This window comes from Equus caballus, chromosome 11, assembly GCF_041296265.1.
Source record: "Equus caballus isolate H_3958 breed thoroughbred chromosome 11, TB-T2T, whole genome shotgun sequence".
NCBI classification, from domain to species: domain Eukaryota; kingdom Metazoa; phylum Chordata; class Mammalia; order Perissodactyla; family Equidae; genus Equus; species Equus caballus.
Genome location: NC_091694.1, coordinates 20,108,673 through 20,124,382, shown reverse-complemented (window position 1 = coordinate 20,124,382; position 15,710 = coordinate 20,108,673). Strand labels below are relative to the sequence as shown.

The following is a 15,710-nucleotide window of genomic DNA, read 5'->3' as shown; positions in this document are numbered from 1 at the left end:
CATAGATCTCAAACCACCCTCCTCTTGCCATCTCTATGCCTCTAATTACCCTACGAATACAATTCAAATTCCTTACCATACTTACACCAAATCCTACCCGATCTGGCCCTTGTCTATGACCTTATCCACCCCCTTGTCTAACTTCTGCTCCCTACATATGATTGACTAATTACTACTCTCCAGCTACACTGGCCTATTTTTCTTTAGTAAACCAAGCTCATTCCTACCTCAAGATCTTTATGTTTGCTGTTCCTCTGCCTATAACATTTGTTCCCTACATTTTTCAAGGCCAATTCTTTCTTATCTTTTAGATCTCAGCTCAAGCTTTTCAGAAAGCCTTCCTGGTCTCCTTAACTAAAGCAGTCAACTTCTCTCCCCAGTGAATTGCTGGTCTGTTGTTCTATACATTTCTTCATAGTATTTATTGGTATCTTACATACACCTTTATTTACTGTGTATCTCCCCTCAATAGAACACAAATCTCACCAGAACAGAGAACTGTCCGTCTTGTTTACCACTTTATTCCTGGTGCCCAGCACAGAGTAGGCTCCCAATAATATAAGTCACTGAATGAAAGTTAAAACCAACAAAACATCATTTAATTAATTATGAATATGCTGAGTAGTGCATAATAGTCTAGAACTGCTTTCACTAATTTTATTTTGCCTGATCTGTTGTTATCAGCAGCTCTTAGCTGGCTCTGTTCTAAAATTATTCCTCCTCCTACACTCTATCTTATTTACCTCTCACTGTTCTCAGTATCATAAAGATTCCTCTTTGAAGGAATCTGATTTCTAAACAGATACATTTGCATATTAATATGAAGGATTTTTGTTCAACAACAGTGAACAACCAGCTTCCTACAAAGGTATATGCGTGTAAAATTTAGGTGGGCCTGTTTCTCATGCTTATGAATCTTGTCTTCCGCTTTATAAATTCCTTTTCCTTCCTCTGAGGAAACGATTGTTTCTACTGAACTTAAATAAACAAGTGAGAACACAGAATTTCTTTTTTTTTTTTAAACATTGGCACCTTAGCTAACATCTGTTGCCAATCTTTTTTTTTCCTTCTTCTTCTTCTCCCCAAAGCTCCCCAGTACATAGTTGTATATTTTAGTTGTGAGTGCCTCTGGTTGAGCCATGTAGGTTGCCGCCTCAGCATAGCTTGATGAGCGTGCCATGTCTGTGCCCAGAATCTGAACTGGTGAAACCCTGAGCCGCCGAAGCAGAGCGTGTGAAGTTAACCACTCGGCCATGGGGCCGGCCCAGAGAACACAGAATTTCTTGATTTGCTCTGCATAACTCTTGATGACCCACATTTTCAAGGAAAATCTTTGGAAAGTAGTACAAGGAAGGAAGCAGATAACTTTTCAGTGCCTATGTGACTCAACAGCACCAAGTCTTTCTGATTAGTTTATAACATCAAGTACCTACCTCATCCAGCACCTTTCTTTCTTTAATAGACTGGGTCACCCCTAAAGAGATCACAGAAAAGAGAGGTCACACAAGAACAGAAGAACATGCTCTTTTCCTGGAGGGGGATGGTGAAGTGATTCACACAAAAACACAGGAGGAATAACACTAAGTAGAGACCCTCTCTCTATAAAGCCACAGCTCCTTAATAGATTTCCCTCTGGAGACACAGTTGATGCTTAATTGAAACATTATAAAAGTGACTGCTGCACATGGATTTCTGCCCACTATTAAATAAATCCCTAGTTCATAAGCTAACATTGCTAGGAGGACGATTAGGTCCTATTAGTTATAAAAAGAAATCCATTTCCCCCAACATCACCAGCTTATCTGAACAAAGAGATATGCATTAAAGATAAAGCTAGTTTAGTGTTACCATTAAAGACCTTTCAGTAATTCAGATTCAGCATCAGCAAAAATGTTAGGTGTTAAAATGTTAGGTGTAAAAATGCAATTCTGAAGTGTTAAAGGGAAGAGAGGGGGAAATTATACTGTACTTACAGAAATAGCTAACTACCCATTTTCCTCCTGCAATTCCCAGAAAATATTTCAGTGTCCGTTCACACACAAATTCAGCATCTGCAGAATGAGGAACATCCGAAGGATTAGTAGAAGCTGAAAACAAAATCAGGAAGTGATGCCGTAAGAAGTAAAAAAGCCCCAGCTCCTCATGCTACTTGAGACCAACCTGGATTGATGTTTCCAATACCCCTGGTGGTAGAATCAGAGGTTGCACCCCTAATTATAGCCAGCTGGTGTGGATCTTGGAAGCCTGGAAAAGGCTGATACGAAGTTAAGACCGTAGGAAATGTCCGCTCTATCTTCTAGACGCCAAGGCTACCTAAGGATGTCTGTCAGTGTGTTCAAGGAATTATCCATGTCAGTAGTTTTGATATATGTGGACGGGGACAATCTATTTTACTGAATGGCAACATGTGAAAGAAGAAAACAGTATTGTCGAAATCCTAAATCTGAAATGTCAATGTAAGTGACAAATTTTCACCCTGAGAACTTCTACCTGGGGAATCCTAACCCCCTAATTCCTAATTCCCCTGAGAAGGACAGGAAAATAGAGTATTTTCATAGCTTTTCTCTTTTCTACATAGGTATTTCAGAAAGCAGTAGCTGAATAATCACTTTTGTTTATTTCCTAGTGTTTCAAAGGCCCCTCTGAAGAACCATGCAAACTGATGAACGAACACTTAGTTTTAAACAGAGAAATGTATTTAACTAAACCCTAAACACAGCAGGCCATCTGCCAGTAGTAGCAACAGCTATTCTCCCTCACAGAATTCTTGACAAATTTTAAAGCTTTTTGTTTAACTGCTGTGAAAACTGATTTAATAATATGCTTTAAACTCAGAAATTTTAGCTCATTTTTAGTTTAAAAGTAGCAAATGTTGTATTGCCCTTGAGTTTAAAGACTAAATTACTTTAGATTTAATTTGCATTTTAAAGTTTTCTTTTCACCATTCAGCAACTTTGACCCAAACCTACAGCTTAAGATATATTAAATTTTAATGACATTCATCTCTAAAATAGTACTCAGCTCATGGTAACTTGTTCCTGGTTCCTGTGAGCATCATCCACTGACCCTGTGTGGTATGACCTTTATGTTGTAGAAACCTAAGATCTAAGATGTTCTAAGGCAATATGTCCCTGTCAAGAAGTCTGGACTATGTGTTTAAGCATCTGCAGCTGTGTGAACAGAAACATCCTGGAGAAGACCACTATACTTCCAAAGAGTCAATTTTGTTAGAAAGGTTTTAAGACTTGAGCTACAATCTGCATCTTCTGTGTGCTGCATGTACCAGCCTTTGCTTTCTGGAGCCCATGAGTGAGGCTAACTCCTCTTCCAGATAACAACTCTTCAGATATTTGAAGACAGTTGTCTTGTTCCCATAAGTCTTCTCATTCCTTCATCTGTTCATTAAATTACATTGCTTTGAATTCCTTTTCCTCATCCTCATCGTCTAACCCTGGATGAGCGCTCTCTAGTTTGTCAGTGACCAGCTTAAAGAGAAAGCATGGTGCTCCAGACAGAGCACATATCTTCCAGGCCTATCACTCCAGCAGAGAATGTAGTGGGGGGTCAGAATCTCCACTTCACTTGCTCTGGATGTTAGACTTGTATTAATGAGGCCGAATTCAAACGAGCTTTTTTAGCAGCCCTGAAATATTTACTCAGATTTAGCTTATAGTCAACTAAAAGCCTCTGAGATTTCCGTTATCATGCAAGTCATAATTAAGATTTAAAAAGGGGAAAGTGTAGGACAAATGAATTTTCCCCTTCTCTTTTTCCTTTTTAATATGCTAGGCTATCTCAGAGCTGATATTAGACTTGTTTCCTGAAAAACAACTCAAACACATAGTTTGAGTGGAGCTAGGACATGGAGCTAGGGTTTCCAACTGCCCAGATTTTGAGCGAAGACTCACTTCCTCTCATTCCACCTCTTTGCCCTATTTGTTCCTCCAGGACTTGGGCTCTGCCTTACCAGAAAGCCCTTCACACAGTGTAGTCCAGGCAGGGTAGACTAGAAGTGGGTCATCATTCTGGCTCACCACTCTCCAAATCTTAACCCAAAACAAAAGAGGGTCAGGAAGCAGCAACACTATTACTTTTCTTTCATAAAGTAGTAAGTGATTGATTGTTGGAAGACTATCATCCATGCTATGCTTAACAAACACTCCCATTTCTTTGTGTAGTTTTATGCAACAGATGCAACATATTCTGTAAAGGGTCTTGGTATACCTGTTTTCATAATGACATGAGTAGTCTCTTCAGTAACTAGATTAGTTAAAGTGATGTGGTGTTTTCTGGCAAACTTGTGCACAAGCATCTGAAATCAAATCAAATATTACATTATAATAAATTACCTCTAGTACACAGTTTAGAATATTAGTTATCCTAGCTTTGAGTCTCTATTTTTCTCACAAAAGCTATACATCCTTTTAATTCTAACAAGCCTGAAGTCTCAAAATAAATAGTAATTTAATAAAAATTATGTACAAATTAGAGGAAGAAATTCTAAAATAGTCAATGCTGGCAGACATGAAATTAAACCAAAGATTCAAAATAATATTTCTTTTCCCTTTAATAGCAGATATCATTTGATTCCCTAAGACAGTTTCTTTGCAGAGTGACACTCTACTATACTATAGTTTAGATTTATCAGCCTACAATTTATATACTGAGAGGTAATTAGCCTATACAGAAAGCTATGCTACAGATATGCGGCTTAAAAACAAGATTCAACACTGATTATTACAAAACATTCAAGTCAAGATGCTTCTTACAGGTCAGTGCAAAAACTATCAATTCCTCTTAAGGAAAAAGATTGGAAGAGACTCATATTCTTCCCAAAAGAAATCTAGAGCCTTCTAGCTATTTTCTATCAACTAAATAAAAATCAATAGGCAGTAAAAGAAATTAACCAGACCCTTTATAGACATAGCTGACATAATTAATAGCTACTGTTTGGTAAATAACTTTCTTTACCAAGGGCCATCATCTACTAGCCATCACCACCCATGCCAATATTTCCGTGGTGCACAATATTGCACCGGAGATCAGGCCATCTTTCTTTCATGCTGCCTCACTCCATACTGCCACAGGGTACTGAAAAAGGCAGGCTGGAGAAGCTAATGACATCCTCCCCCTTTTGCCACTGCCCTCTGCCAGGATCATTAGCAATTCTGAACTGATTAATTGCTGAAATCCCAGCCTTGAAACAGTGTTCAGTTAGAAGAGCAACTGCTGAAAAGATCATCTTAATATGGGCTTCAGAATTAATTATGTGTAATACAGTCAGCAACTTTCATAATAAATTTACCACACTTCAGCAAGTCTGAACAGAGCTGAAAAGTTTTCCTCTTTGCTTGTTTAAAGACAACATGTACCCAAGCCACTTACGGTCTAATCTGCAGCTTAGAACTGCCCACAGCAAGAAAGACTAGATCATTTTAGCCTTCTCCAAAAAGCTGAACTCACAAAACAAAGGAGTAAGGAATGCTCATTTTCAATGAATAAATGGGAATTCTAGATGTATAGGCAAATAATCAAGAGCAATATAAACAGAGAGGTATGAAATTTCAGAGCAAATAGCTGATCTGGGCACGTGGCTGTGAGATGAGCATTCTAGTATTATTGATGAGAAGTTATTCATTGTATCTACTAGGGTAGACACAGTTTACTTTGCCCTTTTAGTAGTGGGACACGTCTGGCCACACAGAATGTTATGCTGAGCCACTACCTACAGAGAAGTTAGGATGAGAAATGGTTCTTATCCTAGGAAGGATATATTAAGAAATATACGTAAGAAAGACTGGGTCATCTCTCACTGTCAATAAATGGCACTCACTACTGAATCCATTCACTACTCTGGTGTGTTATCTTATCATGGTTTAAAGAAATATTCATTCAACTATCTAATCTATCTATCTATCTATCTATCTATCTATCTAATCTATCTATCTATCATCTATCTATCTACCTATCTAATCTATCTATCATCTATCTATCTGTCTACCTATCTACCTACCTACCTACCTACCTATCTATCTATGGAAGATTAGCCTTGAGCTAACAAGTGCTGCCAACCCTCCTTTTTTTGTTGAGGAAGAATGGCCCTGAGCTAACAACATCCGTGCCCATCTTCCTCTACTTTATATGTGGGATGCCTGCCACAGCATGGCTTGATAAGCATTGCATAGATCTGCATCTGGAATCCGAACAGGGAAACCCCGGGCCACCAAAGTGGAACATTTGAACTTAACTGCTGCGCCACGAGGCCAGCCCCCAATGAATTGTTTTATTATGAAGTGATACCATTGGTGATTAATTACAGAAGAGGTAAATTTCCCAGGACGTCTGAACCTGCAAACTCAGGCTGCTGAAGCAGAGTGTGCAAACTTAACCACTATGCCACCAAGCCGGCCCCAACTAGGATATCTGAAATCTACACTCAGCCCAAGTAGAATCAAGGTTTCAGCGGTCTTAATATCTTAATGGGTATTTTCCCACAATGTAAAATAATTCCTATTTCTGGCATAAGGGCCCCAAGGAGATATAAAAAATCCTAACAGGGAGGGGGTCTTCTAGGGCAGAAATGATGGGACAAGCTACTGAATAACTATGTTATAAGCCAGGATAAGGATAAATAAACACCAGAGAAATGCCACTATCTGGCAATATGCTTGGAACCAGTTTGGATTTAGTTAATCATGCTGGTGAGTTCACTCCGATGTGAACCAAGGTGGGGAAAACATGCCTTTTGGGGAGTAGAGCTACAACTACTTGCTTTTTAAGCTAAAAAGAAAATTAAAATTAAAAAGCTCTATATGACACCCAAAACTATAACTTTTCTGCCAAAATTTAATAATTATTTTCTTAAGTAAATATATGCAAAATAATCCCTGCTATAGCTTTATCTAGCTCCAAATTTTAAGAAATTAGTAATGGAAATTAAATTACATGGAATTGTGCTTATTTCCTAGATTTATTCCTATAGGTTGTTCATGACTAGTACCTATTTAAAATTATTTGAAGTATGTTAATGAAGTCTCAGTCATTAGGGAGATAACATATGTATACACTCACAAATTCTTTTGGGGTCAAGCCTGAGGCCACCATGGATATTCTTCTGATGACTCTTTCGGTCGAAGATATCATTTCTGGCTTCTCCCTGCTCACACTGTCTTCCTTCACATTAGACCCAACAATATTAGTAGTATGAGCACCAGCTGGACTCTTGGCAGATTCTTCAACTCGAAATTGGAGTGATTTCATCGCAGAGGTTGAAGCTGGCATGCTGCAAACATGAGCTGCCTCTAGAGCTCTCTCTTCAGAGGGATCAGACTCAGGCTCATGAGAGAACAGGCTAATTCCAGATTCCAGGTAAGGGGTTGCCTCTGAAAGAAATGAGGGAAGAAGTTAAATCCACGTGACAATGTATCTTTAATTACAATGTCTATTTTCTGCTAAGAATCAAAAAGATCAAGTTAGATTAAGAGAAAAAGGGGTACATTAATACACTGTTAGTGGAAGTGCAAAGTGGCTTAACTTTTCTAAAGGACAGTTTGGCATTATGTTCCAAAAGCCTTCTGTGTTCACACTTTTGGGCAATAATTCTAGTTTTAGAAATGTATCCTAAGAAAATAAAAGGTGTATGCAAAAGTTTAGTCAGAGGAATGCTCACTGCAACACTGTTTATAACAGTTAAGTTTTAGAAACAACCTAAATGTACAATAATAGGAGATTAAATAAATTATGACATATCCATTCCAGTGGAGTAGTCTTCACCTATTACATGTAATTACAATAAAATGGAGAAATGCACACACCCATATTCATTGCAGCATTATTCATATAGCCAAGAGGTGGAATGTCTATCAATCAAATGTCTATCAATGGATGAATGGATAAAGAAAATGTGGTATATACGTACAATGGTTTTTTTTTTTTAAAGATTTTTTTATTATTTCCTTTTTCTCCCCAAAGCCCCCTGGTACATAGTTGTATATTCTTCGCCGTGGGTCCTTCTGCTTGTGGTACATGGGATGCTGCCTCAGCGTGGTTCGATGAGCAGTGTCATGTCGGCGCCCAGGATTCGAACTGACGAAACACTGGGCCACCTGCAGCGGAGTGCGCGAACTTAACCACTCGGCCACAGGGCCAGGCCCCGTACAATGGTTTTTAAAAAGCTACTCAGCTTTTGTTTTTGAAGAAGAAGATTAGCCCTCAGCTAACTGCTGCCAATCCTCCTCTTTTTGCTGAGGAAGACTGGCCCTGAGCCAACATCCGTGCCCATCTTCCTCTACTTTCTATGTGGGATGCCTACCACAACATGGCTTCAAGCAGTGCCATGTCCGCACCTGGGATCCAAACCGGCGAACCCCGGGCTGCCGAAGCGGAATGTGCACACTTAACTGCTGCGCCACTGGGCCGGTCCCAAGCAATATTTTATTGCTAATGACAGAAACACAGGTAATTTTAAATATTCCTTTTTATTACCTATATTTTCCAACTGTTTGGCACTGAACATACAGTACGTTTGTAAGGAAGGAAAAAAAGTTGAAAAATGAGACAAATACTGGAGTTTTGGTTCTTCATCCAGGATGATATCATTACCTTTTTCACAATAAATCATCAGATATCATTACCAAATTAAAAATAGGAGATCAACTCTGAAATATTTCAAAAAATGTAACTCCATCAGGAAGTAAAGCACAGCTAAGTAGAACGCATGAGATTCCTAAAATGACCCTAATGAAGATGGTCAAATCCCACAGTTAGATGCCAAAGAGCACCTTTTATGATAATGTGTTTTTGAGGATTAATTTAAAACTTTCTTTACTGATTAAAACTTTGATTTACAAGCCATAAAACACACTATTCATTTAAAATGATTTATTAGGCATAAAATATATAGTCATTTATATTCATTAATTCATAAAATAAAAGCTTACTTTGGAGATTTGACTCAGTTTTCAATAAAGGACAGGCCTAAACCTTTACTCTAGGAGCCTAAAACTCTTAACAGCTGAAGTAAAATATTACAGCGCACCAGGACTCACCCACCCTCAAAACTGTTAGAGTTAAACCAACATAGACAGACTAACAGCTGCAATAATTTTCAAGTAAACTTGGATTAACAGTCAAGCTATTTTTCTAAAATGGGTTTACATACAACAGATGCATTCATGATAGACTAGTACATCTAAAAGGTGATTAACCAGAATATCTTTAGGTAAATTTCAGAGTGAAATAAAAGCGTTCTCTCTATCAGAGCAGATGAAATATTACCTAGATCTTGTCTTGGCAAATAAGACTGCTCCATTAAATCTTGGGCCTCAGATTTTGTCAGTTGCTGCTCCTCCGCATCAACAGCCTTAATGAACTCCTTTTGAGATGGGCAGTTTCTGTTCTGAAGACTCCTTGAGTGACTGTGCACACACCACCTATTATCTAACAACTGGGATTTAGAAGGGGAAGACCTAGAAAGGAGGATGTAAAAAGAAAATCATCACCACAGCTTGTGAAAGGACTAATCATACTTCCCAGGCAGCCAAAGCGGAAGTGAAACAGCTCACTGTGAGATTGGGAATGACCAGTAAAAGACAACCCAAGTAACGGCCTAGAAGTCTGGATTCATGATGCCTGCCAACCTGTCAGGGCTGACAGATAACATCTCCCCTTAGGGTCTGGTCTGAAGCAGTATATCTCCTAGCTGTTTAAAAGCATGTCAGTAAATTTCACCAAATTATCTATTGCCACTCACTCAAATTCTATACACTATTCCACTTGAGTCCAAATGGATTTTAGAATCAGATCTCTCATGAAGAGAGACAGTTGATTAATTTTGACATCACTACACTCATTCTTCCTACTCAGTTTTGGCAAAATTCACAGAATGATCCCTACCTCCTGCCTTTTCAATGTCCAAAGTCATTCTAAACACAAACATCAGCTATAAAACATTGTTAGAAGAGCAAATGCACCCATAATTGTTCTACTCATTCAGGTGTTTAGAATTTTGCTGAATAAGATATTTATTAACAGATTTAAAGGACCTCAGAGATAGCTAAGAAATTCAAACAATTATTAGGTGTTTACTATGAGTCAGTCAGGCACTGAAGATAGGCCCTGAGGATTAAAGATGAGCAAGACCAGAAGTGCTGCTCTCAAGTAGTCTAGTAGATGGAGGAAGTTCAACGAATGAGTAGGTTCTCTAATAGAAGTCTCTATAGGGTACAGTGGGGAGGGGGAGGAGCAGGAATATTTAGTCTGAATATTAAATGGATGGTTAGCTCAATTGGTTAAAGCATGGCAATAAGGTCATTACCTCTAAACATGGGTCTAGTGCCTGTGGAGGCCAGATCTTTCCATTCTCTGTCACAGCCACAATGCCAGTACCCCAGCCTTAAAAAATATATCCTCAGTCTAGTCCAAGAGGCTTGGAAAAGACGATGTGATTAAATTATTGACAACTTGTCACTACTCCCAGAAAGATAAGTAAAAAATGTACATACACTCAGTAGGAACTCAATAAATATGAATTCCTTTTCCTTCCTAGAGTGTGAGATGTGTGACTCTAACGGCTCTGAGACTCTTTCCTGAACTATCAAATAGGAATAATAGTCCAGGACTCATCCTTCTACGCTCACTGCTGTTGTAAAGAGCCAATGAGGAAGTAGGTAAAGTATTTTTGAAAATATAAAGTGTTATACAGTCTTATTTCAATAGTGACTTGAAAAGACATCTCTGAAAGATATTCTGAATATTTCCTGGGGTAAATCAAGTTAAACTTTTTCTAGAAAGGCAAAAACTTCAATTAGGGCAAGGACTGCCTTGGAGGAGTCAACTGTCAGCCTCCAGCCTTGTTTAGCTTTCAGTTCTGTATTTTATTCTGACCTCCAGAAGGAACAGATCTACTGAGCATTTCTCATGTAGCTCATGCCTTATTACGTCCAAAAAGCCATATGCAATTAAACGAAGTGTCCTAGAGCATTGAGAGGTTAGAAATGTCTGAGTACAGAAAACTAGAGAAAGTAGGGTAAAAAAATTTAACACTAAGAGTTCAATACAAGTAAAGGTATTACTTAGATACTACAACTTGACATTTATTACTTCTTACCTTTCCATTTCTGGTTCTCTATTTTTACTGGTGGAACTATCCAGAGATATTTGAAACTTGTCAGCAGAAAGGTTTTCTGGATTCTGGCTTATAGGATATTCACTACTTTTCTCTGAAGTTAATACTGCTTTAAATGGAATAAGAAAACAAAAAATCAATTTTACTGCCTTCTCGTAATGGTGATAATTCAGGTGAAGATAGCGATTTTTTCAAAAGCGGCAATCTGTGACAATCAAATTGGTTTTTAAATAAGTATGTCCTACGGAATTTTACAAACACAAGTGATGTAGCACCAACTGGAACTAAATAACTGAAAAATAATAATGACAACAAAAAGGAACACTTTAAGACTGAGTAAATGCAGATACCTAGCTGAGATAAGGTTGAAAAAACCCTATATTTATATTTTTTGGCCCTGAATAAGGAAACAAGAATAGGAAATGAATTTTTATCTCTGCAGCAAAATAAATTATACTCAGATCGCTTTAGATAATGGGAAAGAGAAAGTACTGGAAAATGCAAAGGCACATTTCCTTTTCCATCTCTATTGCCTCCACATCAAAGACTGGATAGGACAGGGGTTTGATCTTTTGCACATGGGGGGATACAAGAGGGGCAGAGTCAGATGAGGAAGAAAAAACAGGTGACGTTTTTCTTCACATTTTCAATTACTAGGAAAAAAGCCAAGAAACCAATACACACAAAAAAACCAAAGTGCCAACTGATAAGAAACCTTGAAGTAACATATGGAAATAATGATAAAACAGCACAAAAAAGGAAAACACACAAAACAGACCCAAGGCAAAGTTCTGGCATGTTAGTACATCCTTTTTATTTATTAATTCCTCCAAATGTATTATTGTGCCACTGCTTTCTAGGAAGTGGGTTAAAGACAGAAATACTTAAAAAGCAAAAACAAGTACTTAAAAATTACAAATGTCATCTATCCATTAAAAAGTCATTGATGACTGTAGTTTATTTTGAGCTTTTATTAGAAAAGCTAAAATCCATAAATTGAGGCAGAAAATTTTAAACAAATGGCTAGCTTAATTAAACTGTTTTTTAAGACACTGGGTAGCTTGGGGGAAATAATCATTGATTTCCTGAGTTAATCCTCAAATGCATTATTTGTAGTTTCCTTTATGCTCATCTTTTCTGGACCTGAGTTTCTAGGAACATAAGAACTCTGCCTGGAGCTACCAGCTGCTGAAAGGAAGCAGGGTCTAACCCTGAACCAGCAGATTTTTCTTTCAACAGGGTATGTAAAGCCTTCTAATATAGGCACCATTTCCCCCCAAATATAGGGTGATAACTCATAAAAGGTAATGTGCGGTCTCTGAGGAATCACACCAAAAAGAATTAACCATTGGAAAGAGTTTAAACAAAAAGTGAAAGAGTCGGGGGAAGCCTCAGATAAAGATATTAAAAAGTCATTCGATCAGAGGCTGGCCCTATGGCTGAGTGGTGAAGTTCGCACGCTCCGCTCCAGGCAGCCCAGTGTTTCGTTGGTTCGAATCCTGGGCGCAGACATGGCACTGCTCAGCAAACCACACTGAGGCAGCGTCCCACATACCACAACGAAGAATATACAACTATCTACCGGGGGGCTTTGGGAAGAAAAAGGAAAAAAATAAAATGTTAAAAAAAAAAAAAAAAGTCATTCGATCACCTGAATGCTTAGCAGATGAGTTCCCCTTTTCACTACAGTGGGGTTCAAGCTACTTCCAGGAAGAAGATAAGATAAGCTGAGTTAGGATTCAGTAACTCAATAGCACCTAAAAAACACAGGGCAAAACTTTTCTGCTCTTCTTTTTCCTTAATCCTTATTTCATAGATGCAGGGATCCGGAGCCCCAGTACTGGAACAGTACCATAGTCCCCCTTAAATCATTCTCTCAGCTGGTGGTCTTAGCATGTTATGTTCTTCATGGGTAGGGAATATGGGCCAGACCAAACATTTGCTAACTCTTCTGCCTATTAGCTGCTAAGCACTGTGCAAAGTATTCGGAAGAATCAAAGGAAAAGACACTGGGGATGAAGGAAGGAGATATTAAGAAATGAAAAACTATAAAATACAGAACCCATAATGAAATTCAGCTTTAAAAAGTGCATAACTCCCCCACCCCAACTGATTCTGAATTTCCAGGGGAGGAGCCTAGGAATTTTTAACAAGTGCTTCCAGGAATGACCATACTGCAGAACAGAAAAGCTCGGCTGTTTGCAAATCACTTCCACTTAACAGGCTATGATCTTACAAATGCTAATGTTTGCTTTATCAATGACAGGTAATCCAGGAGAAAGAAAACAACAAAGTGCCTGATGTGAAATAGCTTTACCTGCAGAAAGAGGTACACATAATTTATAACAGGTAAGTATATACATTTGCACAAAAGTATTATGCAGGCTTGGGAATGACCCTTAGATAAACAGTAGGGCAGATCTATGCTGAGGGCAAGACATTGATGTAAAGACCCTAAAAAAAGGGACTTTTGTCATCTTTAAGAATACTGGATCTTAAAAAATAAAAATTAGTCAACTATGACTTAGCCTCGAGTTTCACTCGTTACTAGTAATGTACCAATGTTGGTTTCTTCCGACACAAGTGCCACGGTAACGCAAGATGACAACATTAGGGGAGACTGAAACTAGGTAGGGGGTAGAGTCCCTGTAGGAACTCTCTGTACTATCATTGCTCCTTTTCTGTAAATCTAAACTTATTCAAAAATAAAAAGTTTATTAAAAATATATGTCATTAGTACAGCTGAAGGTAAACAAAACTCCTTTTCCAAAGATGAAGAAGTTTGCTTGAGGGGCGGGCCTGGTGGCGCAGCGGTTAAGTGCGCACGTTCTGCTTCGGCAGCCCGGGGTTTGCCGGTTCAGATCCCAGGTGCGGACATGGCACCACTTGGCAAACCATGCTGTGGCAGGCGTCCCACATAGAAAGCAGAGGAAGATGGGCATGGATGTTAGCACAGGGCCAGTCTTCCTCAGCAAAAAGAGGAGGATTGGCAGCAGTTAGCTGAGGGCTAATCTTCCTCAAAAAAAAAAAGGAAGTTTGCTTGAATTTCAGTTAGACTCACACTAATTTAAGAGGGAAAAATGCACAAAACTTAAGTTGGTATTAAGTTGATGCTCAAAACATTTCAGAAATAAAGCCACAAAATTCCACAATCCATACCCAGAAATTTTCTTTCCGTAAGTCTGGGGTGGGTTTCAGAGTTTTAATCATGTGAATTAAAACATTCATTGAGCACCTACTGTGTTCCAGGGCCAGGGCTAAGGGTTCTCTGCCCTCATGGGCCTACATTCTAGTAGGAGGTAAAGAGGAACTCTAAACAATACAGAAAACAAATTACAGATTGTTAAAAGTTAATAAGGGCTGTGAAAAAAATAACAGCATAACAGAGTAAAGTAGGGCTGGAAAAGTCAGAGGTAAAAGTTACAACAAAAAACACAGCAGTTATGGTAGATCTCATTAAGAAGTAGCATTTGAACACATGTTCAAGTTATGCAAATATGAGTGGTCATGGAAGACACTCTCTATGGAGTTGCGAGAGGAGAACTTCTTTTTTTTAACCAGGAAATTCTCATAAGCCTCTCCTCCCTCCTCTCAGCATTTACCCACCTATCTCAGAACTCTGAGGATGTGACAATTTCATGAGAAAGTAGACCAATGAATAAGTGTACTACAAAGGATAGAGTAACAGCTCCTAACAAAAATGTTTTATATAGAGATTCAGAAGAAATTTTCAAAAAGGTTTTCAAATCCATAGCAAAATAGAATACATAAAAATAAGCACTTATGAAATTTAAAAATAAAAAGCAAGCAAGCCACAAAGAAACACTTTGTCTACAGATCTTCAGGAAAAAATAAACATATACACACCCCCAAAGATGAGACAGTAGATTTACACACACTTTCAAAACCAGACAATAACATTTTGTAGCTCGTGCGTTAAAATCGAAAGACTAGTCTGCTTTTAGACTGAAGATGGTGAAAGCACCCCAAAGAAAAGAATTGTCTGAGGATGAGACTTTGGACTTCATTATTTGGGAGATGAATTAAATAAAGATATAGTTACAAAGAAAGCATTTAAGGAAATAAATTTTGAATCACTGCCATAGCAACAGAGTTCCCAGCTTCTCATGCATGAGCTACTGTTTCTCGCTGAACACAAAAATACTGCAAGGCACACTCTGGGACCAAGGCCACTATTCTGAATAATTAAGACTTGAATTTCTAGAAAGACTCAAAGGAAGGCCCCATGGCCCCCAGTAGGACTGGGGAAGGGAGTGATGAAGAAAAGAAATTGAACACGAAGTAGTCTGAGTAGGCATCACTGAGAAGGTAGTGAAGAACCCTTTGGGAGGGCTCACCAGACTTACCTGTTACTAAGCACCAGCTCCCCCTCTGGAAGCCATGCCTGTGCCTGGCCTCTCAACTACGTGCCTACGTATTTGCACCTATTTAAAAACCTGTCTGATGTGCTGCCTTCACAAGGCAGCAATTAAAAACTCAATTAAAAACTCAAATTTCCATCTCACTTTCCTTCATTTATGCCATGTTATTCCTCAGCTCAGTGCTCACTTCTCATAGGAAGACA

General features: G+C 38.5%; 1 protein-coding gene across 32 annotated transcripts in view; it reads right to left on the bottom strand.

Moving 5' to 3' along the window:
* The window catches only part of BRCA1 (BRCA1 DNA repair associated), a 55,899-nt gene that overhangs the window by 8,480 nt on the left and 31,709 nt on the right, over positions 1 to 15,710 (bottom strand). For 18 of the 32 annotated variants that reach the window (XR_011423196.1, XM_014739961.3, XM_070227188.1 and 15 more), the window contains 6 exons: positions 11,108 to 11,234; positions 9,277 to 9,467; positions 7,072 to 7,382; positions 4,225 to 4,312; positions 1,974 to 2,051; positions 1,434 to 1,474 (listed from right to left, as the gene is read on the bottom strand). Coding sequence is in view for 31 of the 32 variants with exons in the window: in XM_014739961.3 (XP_014595447.2) it covers positions 1,434 to 1,474; positions 1,974 to 2,051; positions 4,225 to 4,312; positions 7,072 to 7,382; positions 9,277 to 9,467; positions 11,108 to 11,234 (836 nt within the window). In the remaining variant the exon portion in view is untranslated. The remainder of the gene's footprint in view (positions 1 to 1,433; positions 1,475 to 1,973; positions 2,052 to 4,224; positions 4,313 to 7,071; positions 7,383 to 9,276; positions 9,468 to 11,107; positions 11,235 to 15,710) is intronic. The other 14 variants (XM_070227187.1, XM_070227191.1, XM_023652478.2 and 11 more) reach the window with 1 other exon arrangement.